Source organism: Kryptolebias marmoratus, linkage group LG20 (genome assembly GCF_001649575.2).
Source record: "Kryptolebias marmoratus isolate JLee-2015 linkage group LG20, ASM164957v2, whole genome shotgun sequence".
Taxonomy (NCBI): domain Eukaryota; kingdom Metazoa; phylum Chordata; class Actinopteri; order Cyprinodontiformes; family Rivulidae; genus Kryptolebias; species Kryptolebias marmoratus.
Genome location: NC_051449.1, coordinates 19323011 through 19340162, shown reverse-complemented (window position 1 = coordinate 19340162; position 17152 = coordinate 19323011). Strand labels below are relative to the sequence as shown.

The window sequence follows — 17152 nt, the reverse complement described above, 5'->3', positions numbered from 1 at the left end:
CCCCCCCCCCCCCCCCCTTTCAGCTGTGATATTCCTCTGTGGATGGGTAAGAGGATTTAGGCTGACCGGAGTGATGCCTGTGGCCTGGAATAATAACAAGGGAGAGAGACCCAGAGGAGTATCTCTGGATGTGAAGAGCGTGCGTCAGCAAGAAGCCGGGATGAACGGGCAGAGAGGAAGGCGGTGACAGCAGAGGTGTGCAGCACAGAGCCAGAGAGGTTGAAGACTGGAGGTAAAGGTTTGAGAGGATAAAAATAATCGGCTGGATTTATCACCCTTTGTGCCACACCTCGACTGCATCCTGACTGCAGCACCTCTGGACGACGACAGAGGGAATTCTCTTTTCCACAAGGGAGAATCTGAATTGGGAATAATCTGTTGGACTCCCCAGGTGCTTCCTGAAAACAAAAGCTCCTGATTGCTTTCTACAATTCTTCTGTGGTGGAACGTCTCCTGTCAGTTTACAGCAAGAAGAACTGAGGCTGTCCAATCTGCATGGAGCATTGTTGTCTGCAGCCAGTAGGAGGAATTAATTTCAAGAGGCTTCACCGATACGCACCCGTGTTTCCATAGATTGGGCGACAGTGTCATAAATGTGCAACAATGACGAGCTCAATATTCACGCGTCAACAAACGCTGACTCGGCCTGAATGACAAAAAGAATGAAGGTGGAACCGCAGGACGAGAGCATCCAATAACGGGGTTAAATTATTGGACTTACTGTGATGCGCTGAAGTATCTGAGGTGATGCTGTGTGCACCGTGCTGTTCATGTCCTCCTGATGACAGCATGGAGCTTGTAGCGAGCTGACCGGCTAAGGGTGTAGGCTGCTCTCTGAGTGGAGGAGTTGCTGTTTGAAGTCTTTGAGGACACTTAGCCCCGGGGCAGATATCAGTCGGCGGTTGCAGCCCCACGATGGGAGAGACGGCAGAGTACCAGAGGCTGCAGGAGATGTCCGAGCCCGTCTACCAAGACTCTCCCAGCGATGATGAAGAGGTAGAGCTCAATAGTTCTCTTGTTTATACATCAGTCATTCGTTTCAGCAGAAATATAACCTGCTGGGTCTCTGGGTTTGCCGCTGCAATTCAATAAGTATTTATCATTTAACAGAAAATTTATTTGACATTAGTAGTTGTTGTGGTAAATATGCATCTTCACTGGTAGCGGCACAAGAAAACAGCATTTTTATTGTGAATGTGCAGGTTTTAATTTCTAACAAGATTTGTGCTCGTTAGTCAGTATGATGGTTTTTTTATATCTTAGTGTCTGATTTTTATTTATTTTTCTTGCTTTAAGTCTTTCTTGCAGCAAGTTTAAAGAATTAAATTTTTAACTGGCTGGCCGGGGCAGGTATTGTTATCAGCAGCACCTGCATTTTTATCTCCACTGAAAATTCAAATATTTACTGTAGCTGATTCTGTTCATCACAGATGAGCCTAAACGCTCATCTGTCTCACAGTACTGTTTTTTATTTATTTTTATTTTTTACACTTGTGATCAGCGCTCAGGCCAAACGCACTGAACTCCACACAAAGCGTTTCTCACCCCCACCCAAGGCCCCAGCCCTTGAGTGTGCTGAGCTGCTAAATGCAAAAGCATGAGGTCACTGATGAGGTGCTGCAGAATGAGCTCGGCGACAGGCAAAGTATGACATTTTCTACCCACCCACATCTCCCGCAACAGACAGAACTAACTGGTTTTTAGGTTTAGATGAAGGTACACTTGCACTCTGCACTGTTCCACACAGCCTTATTTTATAGCTTAATGTGGATATTAAAGGAATTTTTTGAAGCATTATATAGTATAGTTAATATCAGATGTTGTGTTTGTGTTGGCCTAAAGTATGAAGAAACTAAGGCCCTCCTTCACTCCAAATTACCTCGCTACACTTTCCACAACCAACAGGATCTATTAGAATGTGGTTGGATTGCATTAAATTAAAATAAATAAACCCTTTTCAGTGTGAAGGCAATCATGGCGATACTATGATCTTAATACTGGCCAAATACGTTTTTCTGCTTTTTTTCTACGCCCCACTATCTCATTCGCACCCTGGCCCCTGACGTTTTTATACTATGTAAGGATGTAGCTACAAGCTAGAAGATCACATCTGTGCTAGGTTGATTCCATGACCTAGTCACTGTCACAGTTGTAGCACAGGCATGAGGCCTGTGTAGCAAGTCCTGCTTCAAATTATTGACAACAAAACCAACAACACTGCTGCATATGGGCCCTACATCATCCTCACTGCCCCCATCCTCTCCCCAGGATCTTGAAATGTTACCATCACAATGATAAACCACCATGAGCTTGCTACAGAAGTTTTGTGGATGGTCAAAACCACCATTCATAGATGATGCAGTCCACTAGGCTGGTAATGCATCCTTGAAGACCTCACAAAAGAGCCTGCGAAGACTATCAATGTTCTAGCTGCTTTTTTTTATTTCTTTTTTTTTTTTACATTGTAGTAGGGTCATTATCTAGTGAATATGCCTTATTAACTACCCACCTTTTATGGTAGCGAAGAATGTAATAGCCTGTATGTCTGAGTGCATGAGTTTTTCTCTGTTACCAAGATATGATGATCCATTGGATTTAATAAAATTCTCAGAAAGTAATCATCAGATGCACCTCTGTAACTGATTAACTTGTAGAGTCAACCCAATTTAAGATGGCCACCACAGCTAATTGACCTTAGCGAACACAAAAATGGCTATAACTCTGTCAATATTACAGATATTGGTGTGGTAGTAGCTGAGAGTCATCCACAACAAATGCTCTCAGCACTGAAAACCCAGATCACATAAAACTTTTGTTTAAAACTTTGGCATTCCTTCAAGTTGTGCTCATTTTTTAATTTGAAGAGTTATGGATCTAATTCTCCCTCATTTAGAGCATCATTTCCAGTTTGATTTAGATCAGTTTTATGTTTGTTTTATTAAAATTCGAGTAGGTACAATTATACTTCTAACACAACACTTCCACCCCTTACCCCACCTCATGAAATGAGTTTTGACACCATTCCTCCCCAGCTGTGCCAAGAGTAAGGGACCACTGAAAAAAAAAACCGACGGATGGATGGACGTGTGTGTGAGTGTGTGTATCAGTGTAAAGGCTGTGAATGTTCTGTGTGTTTTAGTATCTGTGCACTACTCGATCAGAGTTAAGCCGGTGTTTGCTGCATCTGTCCTCATGGCCGGGGGCGGGGTTGGGGGCTTCAATCAGATCTCTTTTTGCAGCTGCAGCTATGAGCTGAATACAGAGGTTTACTTGACTGGGGGACAAAGAACAGGGGTGGCAAGTGGGCAGAAAATGACAAAAAAACAAACAACTTGTTTTTTTTTACATATGGCATTGTTTATAATTTGTGACCAGTTCCCTTATTTAATGGGTGTTTGTCACTGACAACCTCCTACCCTCTTAACCAGATTTAGGGGATCATGGAATAAAAAGCTTAGGATTGGGATACATTTGCCTGGTGAGGGGGTCATCATTAGGACGTGTTGTTTTGTTAGGGTTGTTTTTGTGGCTGGGCAGTAAAGATGTTCGACTTGCCTATCGTTTTAGTCAAAAAGTTCACATAAATTTGCCCATCATGTCATGTAAGAAGCCTTGCAGAGTTTGTTTTATTCCCACACTTTGTTCCTCTTCTTCTAAACACCTCCCTCATCATCATGTCGCTCATCCCCTGTCTTTTTAGATGCTGTGGAAAGTGAAGGGATTTTAGGAGAAAGAAAAAAACCCTGGTTTTTATAGTTGGTTATTGGTGAGATCTGGAGTGTCGTATCTCTGTCCGTCTGTGCATGCAGGCCTCTGTCAGTGATGTCCTTTGTTTGAGGGCGTGTAGTTTTTTTGTTAAGGGGATTAACAAAAGCTCATGCTACTACTCATTCCTTCTCCTCTGGCAGATTTTTGGCACCCGTCAGCAAACCACAGATTGACGTTTTGCCAATAAAAGGGCGAAAGTAATTATAAAAATTTAATGACGCCTTTTAAACTATCTTAATTCCCAACATTCTGCGTCAGTGATAGAAACACATTCCTTTGCATGCCTATATCTGTTTACAGTAAGCATCAAATTACAGAGTCAGACCTTAATGTGTTTGTGTGTGTGTTGCAGGAAATCCAGGCCCTTGACAGCTCTTTTGTTCACCACAGTTGTATTACTCAGGATGTGAATATAATACAGGGTCAAGCTTTTACTTCAGACTTTGAGGGATTTAATGGTACATAAAAAATTGTAGTTTTGAACTCATGGTTTGGTACTTTTTTGGCACAGCAAGAGAAAAATAACAAAATATATTATTATTTTATTTTTAATTCAAAGGTGTACAAAATATAGAATAGAATACCTTTTCCTCATATATATATATATATATATATATATATATATATAATTTTTTTTAATGTTTCAAACCAATATTCTCTCTGACAGAGTATACTCCCATTTCTGCTGCTACAAACACATCTACAGATTTTGATATTGCTTCTGCCTGATTTAAATTATTAGAGCTGCCTGAATGCCACGGGCAGCTGACTTTGCTTTTTAATTAGTTTTTTTCCCCTCGTAGTATTTTTTACATTTTAGTGATGCCATTTTCAAATGAGTAATTGAGGTAGACGTAGGATGTAAAGCCAGCTACACACCCTATCGCATCATTTGATTGATTGAATCATTTGATCCACCTTACTTTATCCACTGTGAGAAAATGTAATGTTCCCAAACACTATTGTTTTATTGGTAGTTCCTAAGTTCTGGTCTATCTTTGTCAAGTTCTTATGTAGTACTTTTGCTACATTAAACTTGAGTTCTTCATGGTAAGCATAGTAAGTTCAGTCAAAGGTAACTGGGCTTCTCTTTTTGATTTTTGAGGGGGTTTAATTTTAAAACGTCTTCAAAAATCAAAAGTTCAGCTTCTGAATGAACCTACAAGAATCAGTAATGGTTAAATGTTTTACCCATTAGAACTCTCATCTGCTTTGTTCACTTCAGCTTTAGTTGTAGTATCAGTTACAGGCTTCTTGTCCATCTCCAAGTTTTAAGAAATACGACCACTTCTTTGTCATCCCTTCCATGTTTATGTAAGCAACATTACTGTTGCAAAGAAAGCTTTTGTTAGATATTATGTCTGTGCTTCCTAACCTTTGTTTCTGAAAGCTTTCCCACTTGTACCTATAAAAAAACTACAACCCCACTGTCTGCACACATGCTGATACACACATATTTTTGTGTCTATTATTTGTTTGACTGAAAAACCAGATTTTACTTAAAATTAAAATTTTAACAAAACAAATAAACCTACAAGTCATGTTGAGCTTTTTGTCTGAGGAGATGTTAGTGATGGCCTTTTGAGACACGTTTTGTTTATATTGTTAAGTCCTATGTATGTACCTAATGTTGATTGTGATCATTTCTGTAAACTGTACATTTTCCTTGTCTGGGTGTATCACTACATCCTTTAATGATGTAAAACTTTTAAACTAAGGTAACACCAACTAGCCCACTAGTTGCCAGTTTAAGATCTGCTGCCCCTGTGTGGCGGTGTATTAAAGCTGCATGCTTCTCTTCTGACTGTGTTGTTGGATTTCTCTAATCTTCTTTACAATCCATCAATTGAACTGTGATATTTGATGCACAATATACACTATACAGTACATACTGCACTACCACACATCCAGCTTCCTGTTTCAGTTAACGTGTACTCTCTGCTCCTTGGACACTTTCTCCCTTATTTCCTATTTTGTTTTAATTTAATTGTTGCTTTGTCCTGCTTCATCTGTCTCTCCTCGGCTGTAAATGTCCATTAACCTTCTCATACACAAACGCACACAGCAGAAAATTCTTGAACTTCTCTGCTGAGCATTCCCTTTTTTATCCACCGTTTGGCTTCCTTTAAAGGATTTCTGTGCATGTTCAAGATTTGTGTATTCTTTCTTCTCGTAACAAATCGGTTCCAGGCTCCAAGGCCCAGCTGTGGGTATGAAAGAATGTGGGCAGCTCTTTGTCATCTGTTTCACATTAATATGAGTTACGTAACTGTTCCAAAGCAAACATTATGCCGTTAAATTTAATCCCATAAGTCTTTCCTGTTGATTTTCACAAAACCCAATTACAGCTCGGAAGCCTAATTCACATCATTTTGATGGATCGTTTAATAAAAGTTCTGCAAAGAAAAATCAGGACAATGCAGACTTATATACAGAAAGCTAAACCTTGGAATTCAAACAGAGAAGAAAGCTGGCATATAGGCAATAGTACAGAAATTTTAGTTTTAAAAGATTTCTTATGTGGGTCAAAATGCAAATTTACATTCAATTTAAAGGTTCAAATTGGAGTCTCTCACTGTAAGATAAATGTCATGTAAATGTAAACAGCACCACAGATGCTCCAAAAACACAATGTGTACACTGAGGCAACCAATTATGTGGTTCGTCTGCCAAGAAAATAAAGATCTACACCAATGATACACAGCTCTTAAAAAACAACAACAACAAAAAATACAAGTAATAGCCACACCTATTACACGTAAAAGCACCACAAGTACAACACAATACTGTAGCACGAGCTTGTCAAACATCGTTTGGTCACTGCTACGTTACTTCAAAGTGGTTTACTATACTATACTACAAAATCTTATTGACATGATCAATTAATTCATGGCAACCTGGCGTTGCTGGAGATCCCACATTGTACGATAGAATATCAGATACATAAAGAGGTGATGTTGGGACGTTACAATATTAAAAAAAACACAAGGCAAATGCTCAAAAGCGTTAGGGGGATGTCACAGATCACCACATTAACAACTAAAAACTTTTTTGTGTGTGAATAGAGGCCCACATTTAAAAACCTACAGTTGTAAACGAAACCACTGTGTGTAAATCTCTGCTCCTCGTCTGCTGCTCCGCCTCTGATAAAAGTCAGACACTTTACAGCAAGTGCCACTTCTTTCTTCCTCTCAATGAGTCTGCTCACCTCCCTCTTTACAAATAAACACACAACTTCCTGATTAAAAGCACACATGAAAGAGAGAGTAGGAGGAAGACTGAGAGAGCAGGAACAAATCGAGTGTAAAGAGAACAAGTCAAACGGTGGCCGAACTGATGGATTCATGTGCGAGGAGCAGTACAGTAACGCAAAAGAGCAACGACTTGTGAATCCAGACGAAGCTTCAGAGTCGCCTGGAAAGCAGCTGGTAAGGGTCTGTTTAATGTCAGCGGGAGTTGTGTAATGGAGATAACATTTTTTGGGGGGGGATTATCAGCAGGAAGTGAAAGGCAGCACCAAATAAAGAAGAAAATGCAACAATTTGGCCAGAGCCCTGAGGAAGAAAGGGAGGGATTAATAAAAGCGTAAAGAAGAGGGTAAGGAGGGTGATGGGAGACTTTTTATAGATGTGATAGACGTCACTGAAGCAGAGCAGGGGAGTTGACTGTGGGTATTATCAAAGTTTATCTTTTAGCTATCACATTGAAGTTCTAGCATGTTTTCTGTTAGCAGAAATGCAATATATACAATGTTCTGATTGATTTTGAATCATGCAAATCATTGTCTTTAAAATGGGGTGGAGAACACTGTTTTTAAAAAACTTTTCAAGGGGACCATTTTGAGTTTGTAAAGTAAGTCAAAGGGCCACACTGAAATGTCAAATGGACAAAATGTGGTATCCTCATCTTTATTGCTCAAAATTAAATGATAATACAGAGATATGCTTGCTTTAACATCTAACTAACCTTTATTGATGTTTCACTGTTTTAGACATGAAACAAACCTATCATTATTATTAATATTCCATATCCATTAAAACCCTGAAAAGGTATTTCAAGCATTTTGTTCCCTTAGTAATGTTAAATTTGTAACATGTTTAACATGCTAGGTCACAATACAGCAAACTTTTTTGGTGAATGTCTTTCCTGGCATACGGTCTGTAAACTTACAACTGTGATGTTAAAATGACCTCTTGCTTTAAAAAGAAAATTATTTGTTTGCTCTATTTTATTTTAAGTTTAATTCTTAATCTGTTTCTGCCAGTTCCAACCACTAGTTCCAATCATTGGGCTGCGGCTGTTAGAGAGACTAGTTGGTGACTCAGATTTCTGAGAAAATATGTGAATTTTTCATTGCTGTCTCACTAAATTCTGAACGTTTACTACTAAGTGACCAGTAAGTCGTGCAGCCACGTTTTTGCGTGGCTAGTTTTCAGAAATCATGTGTTGAAAAAGTCTATTCTAGCCTTTGCACTTTGTTTAGTTGCCCACCTTCATCCACATTGTACCCTCCTTGGCTCTCTTTGTACTCACCTTGGAAGCTTCCCCCATTGGTTATGGTTTAATCTGCTAAAGTACAGCAATGAAGATGGACAGATTGGGTGCAATTTTTAAAAAAATTAGTTTTCATCAGCATGGTTTTTAGACCTGTAGCCTCTGATATTTTAGCTCATAGGAGCGCTGTAGTGCAGGTGTCAAAATACAGCTCAGGAATCTACAGAAACTAAATTGAGAAGGATTTGAGACGCTCACAACCACTCTATTTTGAGAGAAAATTTGGTCCTCAAACCTTTTGAACATGTTCAAAACTTGCGACTCACAAGAGGAAAATGAAAACGGCCACAAACGTCTCGAGACATTTTGGAGACTCCATGACAACTACAGTTCGCCAACAACTCACCAACAGTTGCAGCCCAGTGAGATACTACTGTTACTTACAGAACAAAGAAAGGTTGAGGCCTATTTCAATCGAAAGCATGAGCAACCTTCTCATTTAAAACTTAGTACTAAGTTACTATAGACTGCTTTAATTTGCCTCAAGGTTTTAAATTATTTTGGGTTGCTTTGTGTGTTGTTGTCGAGGGCTGGATGGAAATGGTCCTTTTGTCGTTTCTGGCCCTCAGGCCACTTTTTGCCCATGTGTGGTTTAAAAAAAATGCAGCAGATCATCATGTGGTTACTTGAACAATAATCAGGTTGGGAAAACAAATAGGAATGAGAACTGCAGAGAAGTTTCACTGTGGTGGTTGTGTTTAGGTACGAGTGTTCGTGCTTTTTTGTTTGGCTGGTTGCATCACAGGAAGCAAGCTCCCCATCCTGCGGTCGAATGTGACCCTTTGGCCCTGGATCAAATGCTCCACTGGTCTGAACACCATGGAGCCTCTGTCCTCTGCACCACGCACTGCTCTGCACTTGGAAAACCCGCTTACTGCTCGCAGGAGATGGGGAGGGAGGGAGGGAGGGAGGGGCGCAGAGAATAGGAATTAAAGCTTCTGGAAGAGCTGATCACGCAGAAGAGAAAATAGATGAAAAACAAAGTAAGCAATAAGAGTAAGGTGAAAGGAAACAAAGAAAAAAACTGAAGCTGGCTAATGTTAGACTAAGAGTTTGGAGCCCAAACACCTATAATGTGAAACAAGAGTTTTATTGTTTGGCTCTCCGCCTGTTGAGCAGTTGAATCAGACTGAAGTTGCTCCTATTTTTAGTCCAATGTTCAATGGAGGGATGGAAAAGCAAACAGACAGTAGCAGCACATGCAAAACTGAGTTCCAGTCAGGGAAGAGAGCGAGGGTGGGCAACATAAAAGAAGGAAGGGAGGGAGACATGGAGGAGTGTCTTATTTGTGAAATTCTGCATGTTTAAATCACTCTGTGCTGTCTGCTGAAGCCGCACACGCTGGTTTGGGAGCTCCTAATCATTCTTCATTCCTTTTTCTCATTTATTTCAGACACTTTCAGTTCTCCTCTGGATGCTTAAGCTCTGCTTAAAAATGTGTCTTTGAGTTCTTGATGGAGCCGAAGCTTTAAAAAAAAAAGGGCTTACAAGAGGATTACCCACCATGGAATGTTACAGATCTATGCACAAAGTCACGGGAAGTTTTTCTGACTATTCTCGGGTTTGGAGCTTTGGGTATGGATCCAAAGAGCGCGTGCACCGCTCAGACCTCCACCAGAAACTTGAAACATCAAACTGTGGCTTTGGTAACAATTTAAAGGACAAGTGGCCACACTAACCCATTTAAACCCACCTTTTTTACAGCCTCATCCAGTAGGAGGAAAAAAAAGCATGCAGCGCGTTAAACTGAAAAGGGCATTCTCCTTCGTGACACACTTCCACGTGTATCGAGTAAGTCTGCTCTGTGGGATTATCTGCTCTCCCTTGTTGGTATGGCAGAAATGGTTGCAGCTAAAGTCAGGATCATATGGTTTCATCCAAACACATGAATCACGATTGCCTGTCTCTGTGTGAAAGCGTGTTTTCATGGGGCTCTCCTCTGGGAAGGTTGTTGTTGTTGCAGTGGAATGTTGGAGTGGAACGGATCTGATGTAGGACATGCTTTTGGCTATGATGTGTATGTGTGTGTGTGTGTGTGTGTGTGTGTGTGTTAAGTCTAGGAGGATTGAGTTGGATCAGAAACATTTCTCAGCAGGGAAATCTTGTTTTTTCCTGGCCTCTAAATTCCCCCACCCATTCTTCACTCTCTGCATCATACTTCTTTTTTTTTTTTAAAAAAGCCTAGCATTCTTGAGTTTTAGACTAAGATCATCTTAAGTAAAGAAGTGATGGAGTTGTAGTTGTTTGGTCAAACCTTGAAAATAACATTATGTACGATCTCATGCAGTATTGTGAGATGTCACACTCAAAAAAATATGTTGGGACTAACTCCCTGCTACATCCAACTTCAGCTCAGTGTCTGTAAAATTGGCTGAATTGTAGTCGTTTATGTATTTGTTAATGTGAGTTGACTGTGGTGGCCATCTTGAGCTGTATTAACACCAAAAGCTAATCAGTTGTAGATGCTAATCCAATCCTTACTTTTCGAACGTTTGAATAAAATCCATCAACTGCTTCATGAGATACTTTGCTAACAGACAAACAAGGTTGACTCAAACAGGTAATGTCAAAGTTTTAAGCAAAGATCTGGTGCAATGAGTAGCATTTGAAGTATGTGCTGTGAATGACTCTCAGATACAAACACACCAAATTTTAGGTCAATATTTGTAAAATTGACAGTGATATTATCACTTTTGTGCTATCTAAAGAAAATTGGTTGTGACGGCCATCTTGAATTAGCGTGGCTCCAAAAGCAAACCAGTTGTAGATGAGCATCTAATGATTACTTTCTGAAAGTTTTTTTTTTTTAAATCTGTCCACAAGATATCTTATTAACATACAAAAACATTATTGTTTGCCTTCGCCTTTTGGCAGCAGGTGATAAATATCAACCTGTAAGGTTTCGGAAAATGTTTTTTAACATCGCTTGTAGAAACCCTTTTGAGATGGAGACATAAAACCACCGAGGGAGAGACCTGACACTCGGGCGCTGGCTGCAGTTGGATTTATCGTATTCCCGCCACAAGTCACACTTTCCAATCGAAACATTGCCCCGCTGCCAAACTCACATCTCCACAATGTTTCTTTTTCATTAAGTTATTCAAAACAAAAGTTAAATACCAGAAGATTTTTCAAAACAGTAACTTTATGACATAATAAAGAATTTAAAGACAGCATTTTTCTCCCCTAAAAGTGTAATTAGCTTAACAGAACTGCCTATATTTTCCTAAACGCCTTTATCGTTTAATCTCTACTAGTTTATTTCTGTACATCATGTACTTTCTTACTTGTTGACTTGGTTTGAAAATTCTGAGTGCTTTGGCCCCTTTATTTTGACCCTTGAAGTCTCAGGTTTGACACCGTCATGAAAAAGAGGCCCAGGAGGAAGCTGATTTGCGTCTTTGGCACTGTCCAGAGAAATATCACTCACTCGCTGACTGCCAGCGAAGATCAGACAGAGGACTGCAGTGTTAAGGCACCGTCAGTCAGTCATCTTGTTATGCAACACATTTTACTTCAGCAAATCTGACAGGGTTCCAAAAACCTGTGGCTGATGTCCACCAGACACATACTGACTGGTAAAAGATGTTTCAGTGGAAAAATGGGCTCATCTCAGTACAAGACGGGTGGTCATAATGTTATGGCTAATGTCTTGGAGGGTTCTGTCTGCTTCAGTTTACAAACATACTTTTCAAAATTTCATTGCAGTATATGCATGTTCTATTGGTTTTACACCCCCATCAGTTTCACATTACATGATTTTTATAATTTTTTTTTTTTTTTTTTTTTTTTTTTACAATATCATCTTATTTCTGTCCAAATAACTGCCATGTGAACTAGACGGTGATGTAGGGGTATAAAAGAAATTAGTGTTTGCATGAACCACAAAACAATGTTGAAGATTCATGTCGTTTTAGGATGGTTCGCTATGGAATATCCCTTTCTGTGTGAACCACAGCGCAACAAAAACATAGATTTATCTTCTAATGCAGCTTCGCTGAGTAAAGCTCAGTCACACATGATGGCAACGCATTTTCAAATCTGAATATTAAATGAAGTGACTGCAGCTATAGTTGCTCCTAAACTTCAAGCTCGTACCATCTTTGACTTTAGAGTAGAACAAACAGATTTTTCTTTTTTTTCTTTCTTTCTTTTAGCTAATGTTAAAAAATGTTCCCAAACAGTGAATTTCACTACAATCTCTCGTCACTAAGCCAGAGCTGCATATTTGGATGTTGGGAGGGGAAAAAAGCCATCAGCTGATCCACTTTTATGGATACGAATTGGTATGAATGTGTATCAGGATTCAAACATCTCGTGAAAGCATTGGGCGGGGAGCTTTCCCAGCAGGTTGTCCACAGTTAGCACAGGATGACTCACCGAGAAGTCATGACAAATAAGCCTGACTGAGCTGAGTGTTTGGGGACGTTCAGACCTGATTTTTGTGGCCGTGTATTGTGTATGTATGTGTATGTGGGAGACTGATCTCTACTTCCTCCAGCAACAGCTGTTAAACAATAGGAGCCAACCTTTAACCAAGCTCATTTGGAAGTTCAAATGGCACAGAGGAAGCTGTGACCTCAGTGACATTTTTCTCTGAACCTTGTGACCGCCCCTGAGCTGGCACAGGAAGTTTCTCATTCTTCCAGTCTAATCATTACTCAGTGAAGTGGTTCCTGTGGCCCAGACCTTCCACTGTCTGTGTAGATTACCACTGTTTGGCATCTGTTGGGTTGACTTTCACTCAGGCTAGGAGAAATCATCTAAGTTGGTGCACCCCCCACCCACCCTTTCTTTTCTTTTCTAACAGCTCTGTGAAGAAGGCACTTGGGATTTGAGCCCAGATTCAGTTGTTATTGCGTTTCAAACTGGTTGTTTTGACTGTGATGGATGGAGTTTGTTGGGAACAGTGATTACTGATGTTTCGCCTCAGAGTTGCATCGAGAGATGCGGTCAGATTGCTTTTGAGCCCAACCATTGTCTTCAGTGGCAACAAATTTGGATAATTTATCACATCTATTCTGGCTGCAGAACTGTGTGTGATCTATGTGAGCTGTTCACACACAGATTAGACTTTTATTTTCCAGAGAGCATGTTATCAGCCTATTGTTCCTCCTTTTGATAATTGTGGTCAAAGTGACACCAGATCTGTGTGGTTTCACTACAATTTAGATAAAATCTGTTAATTCTGGCAGTGCCGTGGTGTTTTTACTGACTGGAAAAATGTGCATTTCTTCAAGGAAATTTAGAAATGTTCTCCTTCAGGATAAAAGAAATCACAGGTCGCAACATTGATGTTAGTGGGTACATTAGTGCACATTCAGGTTTTAGTTGCACGTTAAACTATTTCTGGCTGCTGTAAACAATTACAGGGGAGGATGCTGCCTGTGAGCTCAGCTTCCTCTGTTTATTACAGAAAAGAATGTTTTTTTGTTTTCAGAGACTGCATCACTGGTTATTTTGAACTATTTGTCAGCAAGCATTATGAAACTTTTTGAGTCGGCATTGACAGATTTGAACCAGGTGATGTTTTTTCCGTTTTCTTTTAGAGACTGGGCAGCAGCAGCATGCAGAGTGAGGAGGGAACCGAATGGCTGGTGGAGCTGCTGATGGAGGTGCAGCTGCAGCAGTACTTCAAACGGATCAGAGACGACCTCAACGTCACACGGCTGTCGCACTTCGACTACGTCAAGAATGAAGACCTGGAGAAGATCGGCATGGGTCGACCTGGTGAGGCAGAATATTTGCACGTGAAGGGTTTCGAATTTTGTTGTGGGAAGTAGTTTATCTGTGCCAAACTGTAGTTCAGGCGTGTTGGGATTAGAGACAAAACATTATCACAAGACTGAGCAAAATAAATGCAGGCAAATGGAGTGGTACTGTGGGTTGCAAAAGAATTCACTCCCTTAAAATTCTCCACAGAGCTCCATCAAAAATTTAATTTACGATGGAAATATTAAACCACCACCAGCAAACCTTCCAAAAAAGGGTTGTCCACCAAAGCTCACTGAACGGACAAAGAGGGCATTAATCAGAGAGCAACCGAGAGGCCAAAGATAACCCTGATGGAGCTGGGCAGCTCTTCTGCAGAGATGGGGAGTGTCTGTCCATAGGACTACTTTAAAACTGAGCTTTAAAGAAGGGTGGACAGGACAAACATTGCTTAAAAAATCAACAGACTGTTTGGAGTTTACAAAAAGGCATATCGGAGAGTTTTCAAACATGTGGAAGAAGGTGCTGAGGCCAGATGAGACTAAAAATGAAAATGTTTAACCACTGAGAACAACATCTTGTCTGGTACAAACCTACCGCCTCTCTTCATGCTGAGAACACCATCCCCACAGTAAATCATGGTGGCTTTGGGGATGTTTATCAGCAGCAGGAACTGGGAAACTGGTCAGAGTTGAAGGAAAGATGGAAGGAACAAAATGCAAAGAAATTCTTGAGGGGAAACTTGAGTCTTCCAGAGATGTGAGACTGGGATGGAGATCCACCTTCCATCAGTTCGATGACCCTAAACTCTCTGATGAAGCAACACTTCACTGGTTTAAGGAGAGCAAGTTAAATGTCCTGGAGTGGTCCAGTCAAAGTCCAGACCTCAGTCTAACTGAGAATCTCTGCTTTGATTTAAAGATTGTTGGACACAAGCAGCATCCATCCAACTTAAGAGGGTTGGGGTACACATACAGTATGTATGCAACAGTTCTTAGAACTACTAATTTTATTAAATTGAGCATTTTGTGTAGAATCATTACCTCTAAACAAATTAAAAGTTCATATAAGTTCCAGGTGATGGTAATGAAATAGAAAGAATGCCAAGAGAGGGATGAATACCTTTGCTATATGCCCTGACACAATATGAAACCTCAGTTAAGGTTTGTCCAAACCAAACAAAATAACTAATAACTATAGTGATGACTTCAAAAAGGTGCTTGTAAATATCGCTCTCATTCACGTGAATGATGAACTCCACGCCACAATGATTGTGGCAAACCATGTAGTTTGGTTTAATGTCCAGATGAACAAGGAAAACAATGACAGCCAATCAAAATATAGCAGGAATAACACACTCATTAAAAAAGATGGACAGCTCCAAGACTGTTCTGTCACCATCGTTAGTCAGATTATATTTTTAAATATACTTGTACATAAAGCTTCGACTTATGTGTTTAGTAATTGCACTTGTTTGCTCAGTCTCATTGTAGCTGGAGTCCTCCGTTGCTAACACGCTTAATATCATTTCCAAGCCACAGCTGGTAATTACATCCAATAGGAGGAGATACTAAAGTGTCTGAGTCTTTGTCTGTGATGTGTGTGTGAAATGGACCACAGATCTAAATCCAGTTACTGAAGTCCTCGAGGGCCTCGCTCACAGAGCTGATTGAGGCTAATTCCACTCTTCTCTGTTTCTTGGATAATCACATCTCAATTCTCTCAAACCTTTTCATTTTGCTCTGCTTTTTTTTCTGTCTTTGTGCTTCTTTTTCACTTGCTCTTTTAATCCCTTTATATCAAAGACAAATTTCTGTCCAATTAGGGTGCATTCAATGACAGAATGACAGGTTCTTGTCAAACAAAAAAAAAGAGAGAAGCTGTTCTCTGACTGTCACTGGTTTTGTGTGTCTCCTTTTTTATTTTTTCCTTTTTCTTGACTAAGGGCAGAGACGTTTATGGGAGGCTGTGAAAAGGAGGAAAGCCAAGCGCAAGTCCTGGATGAGCAAGGTGACAGACATTTGTTTATTATTGTCCGAGTATTTATCGCGGGACAGAACTTTAAATGGCTTTGGCTTCACTAAATCTGTTGGGTTGAGGTGGATCTGCACAGACAGGCAAGTTTGAGTGTTTTAGAATTTGCTGCTTTCAAAGAAATCTTCTGTGAATCAGCAAGTTTCTCCCTCAAGGAGACAGATCTTTACTAGTCTGCCTGCTTAAAATAAAATCCAAAAGAATACTAAAAGGGGAGAATTGACACAAGCTCACATAAGTACTGAAAGGGGACTAAAAGGTGGTTTGTTGGCTGTGTGTAGTTTACCATCTATAATTACACCTGTCTGTTTCCGCCTCTGGCACCATCCTCACAGTAATCTGCTTCCTCAGCCTGTTGTGTATATTTGCGCGCGTGTGTGTGTGTGCTGCTCTGTCAGTGCCAGAAATGACTTAAAAGCGACTGACCACAGGGAGGTGGTGTGTTTAAAAAGGTCTGCTGCGTTACATCACGTCTGGTTCAGTGTGAATGCAACACCACCGCTACTGTTTATATCCAGCCAGGCAAACACGCGTGGCACTGACGGTTTGTTGGCGCTTTTCTTTCACCGGTGACACAATCTCTGAGAGTTTATTCATGAGCTCACATTTTCAGAATTTACTTATACGTCCATACAAGCGATTAAAAACCCATATGGATCATTTTCAGGAAGTGTTTTTATGCATTCTAGTGTTGGTAAACTATGTTATTCACACCATCTAAATATTTTCCTTCACATTGTGTGGGTTTATATGTGAGGCTATGGGACATATACACTCATACACACACACACACACTGAATATGACAAATACATCCAGAAACACTTAATCCAGTGCTGCTCCCTAAATCATTCCTGCAGTGATCTCAGTTCAAGACAGGAAACGTCTGCATTTGTCTTTCAGTTTGTGTGTTTTGACTAATTTGTTCAGTAGATTTAAAGTCTCCCTCTGTTTGAATTAGTGTTGGCTTACTGGAGTGCATTAGTCTCCAACTAATCTTTCATGCCATCTAGTTTATTTTACGACTATATTTATCTTCCCAGGATGTTTCAGTCTGCAGAGCTAAGGCAGCCTTCTTAAAATGCC

General features: G+C 40.2%; 1 protein-coding gene across 10 annotated transcripts in view; it reads left to right on the top strand.

Moving 5' to 3' along the window:
• Window positions 1-17152, top strand: part of tnk2b (tyrosine kinase, non-receptor, 2b) — a 56521-nt gene that overhangs the window by 22812 nt on the left and 16557 nt on the right. For 7 of the 10 annotated variants that reach the window (XM_037981899.1, XM_017420282.3, XM_017420277.3 and 4 more), the window contains exons 1-3: window positions 10-996; window positions 13872-14052; window positions 15980-16044. In XM_037981899.1, the coding sequence (XP_037837827.1) occupies window positions 916-996; window positions 13872-14052; window positions 15980-16044 (327 nt within the window). In that variant the 5' untranslated portion in view covers window positions 10-915. Of the gene's footprint in view, window positions 1-9; window positions 997-9630; window positions 10114-13871; window positions 14053-15979; window positions 16045-17152 lie in introns of those variants that run through there. The other 3 variants (XM_025006819.2, XM_017420278.3, XM_017420279.3) reach the window with 2 other exon arrangements.